The sequence below is a fragment of the Lactuca sativa genome, chromosome 6 (genome assembly GCF_002870075.4).
Source record: "Lactuca sativa cultivar Salinas chromosome 6, Lsat_Salinas_v11, whole genome shotgun sequence".
NCBI lineage: Eukaryota > Viridiplantae > Streptophyta > Magnoliopsida > Asterales > Asteraceae > Lactuca > Lactuca sativa.
The window spans coordinates 187,189,672-187,192,936 of record NC_056628.2 but is presented as its reverse complement, the minus strand read 5'-3'; the positions used below and the strand labels follow the sequence as shown (position 1 = coordinate 187,192,936).

General features: G+C 37.8%; 1 protein-coding gene across 1 annotated transcript; it reads right to left on the bottom strand.

The window, feature by feature from the left end:
- Nucleotides 1-1,121: 1,121 nt before the first annotated feature.
- LOC111898837 (AT-hook motif nuclear-localized protein 17) lies at nt 1,122-2,355 on the bottom strand. The gene is made up of 2 exons (XM_023894714.3): nt 1,724-2,355; nt 1,122-1,655 (listed from the first exon to the last, which is right to left on the bottom strand). Exons 1-2 carry the CDS (start codon nt 2,196-2,198, stop codon nt 1,279-1,281), a joined length of 852 nt encoding a protein of 283 aa, XP_023750482.1. The 5' UTR covers nt 2,199-2,355; the 3' UTR covers nt 1,122-1,278.
- Nucleotides 2,356-3,265: the final 910 nt, after the last annotated feature.

Genomic DNA, 3,265 nt, shown 5'->3' with positions numbered 1-3,265 from the left:
TGAACCATATCTGCATCCCTCTGCAACAGAAAAGGTGGACCAAATGGTTACTGCCTGTTTGTTTTTTAACATATACATGCTGCTGCAATAAACTGAAATTAACCATACAATAATTCTAAATCAAAATTTTATTTTATTTAATCATATGCAAATCAAATATAAAGATTGATGACATGATTTTATAGATGTTTATATAAAATACTTAAACATAATATTTGCTAAATAAAAATAAGTAATATTGTTAATTTAGTGAACAACATGTTCATTTTGATAAGACGGTGGTTATTTTTCCGATTAGGTTTATTAAATTTGATAATTTTAATGATTAACTTTATAATTTATTAATATTTTGTTATAGACAATGTAACACAAAAGAATATTTATAAAAAATTTACCAAATAGTTTGAAATTATATAAAATATACTCAAATTGTTTATAACATCTTTTATAATATTATTAAAATAATAAACATGTTGAATTTTTTTTTTTTTTAAATCTATGTTGAATAATATTGAATTAGAATAATGTGGGAAGTGGTTTGAAGAAGATGGTTTCAGTGACGCTCAATGCAACACACACACACAATAGTGTTTAAGTCAGAAGTGTTTTAAAAAACAAACTGCTAAAGACAAAGTGTTACGCGTGTGTTGCGCGACACAACCAAAAATGGTCAAAAGTGAGTTTTCTTAAAACAAAAACCCCTTAGACTATGGTGAACTCAATTACGAAAGCAGACCAAACCGAAAAAAAAAAAAAAAAAAAAAAAAAAAAAAAAAAAAAAAAACAAACGCGAATCAAATTTGATAGATATGGAGAAACCGAAAATGGAAACAAATTACTCATCGGTTTTGTTTTATGGTTTGGTTACAACTCCTAGTTGGTAGGGTCCATTTGGTCACTCCTAGTTGGGTGGTCCAAAATCGAAAAAACAAGAACTAATTAATGGTTTTGAAGGAATCAAAAACCTAATCGAATTATATATTCGAATCAAATTATATATTCGGTTCCTAATTGGTTCCGATTCCAGTATATTTCCGGGGATATTTTGGTTGCACTTAGCTTAAATGACAAATTAGATTCTTGTTACCAAGTATATATAATGCCTCTTCTAAAAACACCTATTAGTAAAAAAAAAGTAATATTAATCAAATTATCAACAAAAGTAGAAATATATATTTTCTACATTTAGGGGGGTGGGAACCTAAAGAGTAAACATGAAGGAATTAATGGTCACGAAGACCCCCTAACGACCTCCGGCCAGAGATCGAGGCAAATTCTTTAAAAAAGTGGGGAGTGGCGCGAGGCTTGCCGTGGTGTAGGTGTCCAAATGCCGTCAGATGGCAGGTGGCAGCCATACATCGATAATGAATCCGCCGCCGATGACCGTTCCGCCGCATGATGCCTTCCACTATCTCCTCCACCCGAACCTGGAGATTGCTCTCTTGCTGCAGAAGCAGACCCACCGCCAGAACTTCGAACATGATCGTCTTCTTCCATCGGCAACCGGTGGTAGAGTGGGCTGTTGAACGACGCTGCTATTATGTAAACTGTTCCGGCGGCTATAAGCGGTCCACTGACGTTTCCACCAATCGTCTGCCCTTGTGGACCGGCTAATGATACGGCAAATCTAGTAGCGGGAAGCCGAGACAGAAAGTCTACGAATAATCAACTACAAATTAGAATGTAAAACAATTGTTTTCCAAAATTTTAGGGGTGATCGAACCTGTTATTCCTTCGCTCCCTCCGAAGCTGCTGGTAGTGACAGGTGACGGAAGTATGGTGGCGGAGATCGATAGCAAATCGAAACGGCCGTGAAAGGTTATGGCGGTGGTGGTGGAGGCGGGTTGTTGGAATGAGACGTTGGAAACGGTTCCCGAACCGGATAACACGCAAAGACCGGTTGTCCGATGATTGCATAATCCTGTGATGGCCGCAACGATATCCGATCCATCGGAAACCTCCAATACGTATGGCGACATAGCGGTGTCGGGTTCTCGAGTAACGAAAACAGGTGGTCTTGGTTTGTTTTTGGACCCGGGTGGACGACCTCTAGGGCGCCGGACCACCTCAATGGATGCATCATCATTGGTGGTGTTGGATTCTTTCTTGCTGTCAGCTTCCTCGGAGGTAGAGACGAGGTGGTGGGTGACGGCGAAGTGAGGCGGTGGTGGTGGTTGATGGCGGAGGTCGGAAAACATGGTGTGTTTTGATCTTAATCGCAAAATTCTAAAAGATCCTTGTTCTTGAAAAATTGGCTTGTTTTTCAAGAAGATTTTGGAGTTATAGATAAGGGAGGAAACATAAAGATTTTGATGATGGGGTTTTGGAGTTATCTTCACAAAAGAAAGAAATCGCTCTATTTTTATTTTATTTTTTATAAAAAAAATTATCGCGGTTTTCTTTTATATGAGCAACAATATGAGTTTATTTTATTTTATTTTATTTATTTATTTTTTTCAAGTAGTAATGAATGTGTTTCATTCTAGTTAGATAATAATCATTTAAGTAATAAAAATAGATGCATTTTTTCTTAAATTTAATTTATTTGGTATTAAAGTTTTGATATATATATATATATATATATATATATATATATATATATATATATATATATATATATATATATATATATATATATATATATATATATATATATATATATATATATTGTCCATTAGCATAGCCTAGCCAGCTCTGGTGCACCAGCCTCGCCTGACGCTCCCTTGCCAGCCTTGCTGGAGACTCTCTTGCTGGCCCAGCCTGACGCTCCTTTGCCTGCCTTACTGGGAGTCTCCTGCTGGCCCGACCTGACGCTCATTTGTCAACCCTGCTGGGGGCTCTCCTGCTGGCCCGACTTGACACTCCCTTTGACCTAATTGCCCCTGTATAATGAACACTATCTCCTCCATTAAGGGGGATCCTTCTCCGGCGGCTTATCCGCCGTCATAGACTCCGGCCGGGTGGCTCAGCTCTCACCCTTCGCCGTCAGCCACCATACACCACCAGCACCAAGATGGTCCTCTCTAGCTAAAGATAACCATCTCAGATCTACCAGATGATTTAAATTGATCGTTGGAGCCCGCTCCCGGGGCACAGTCCCTGAGGCGGCTCTAACGGTCTTGTCTGTTGTGACTTCGCATATCTGTCTCCGGCGTAGAAGCACATCCTCCAGATAGTCGGAGCCGATGTCGCATCATATATATATATATATATATATATATATATATATATATATATATATATATATATATATATGTTAGTTAAG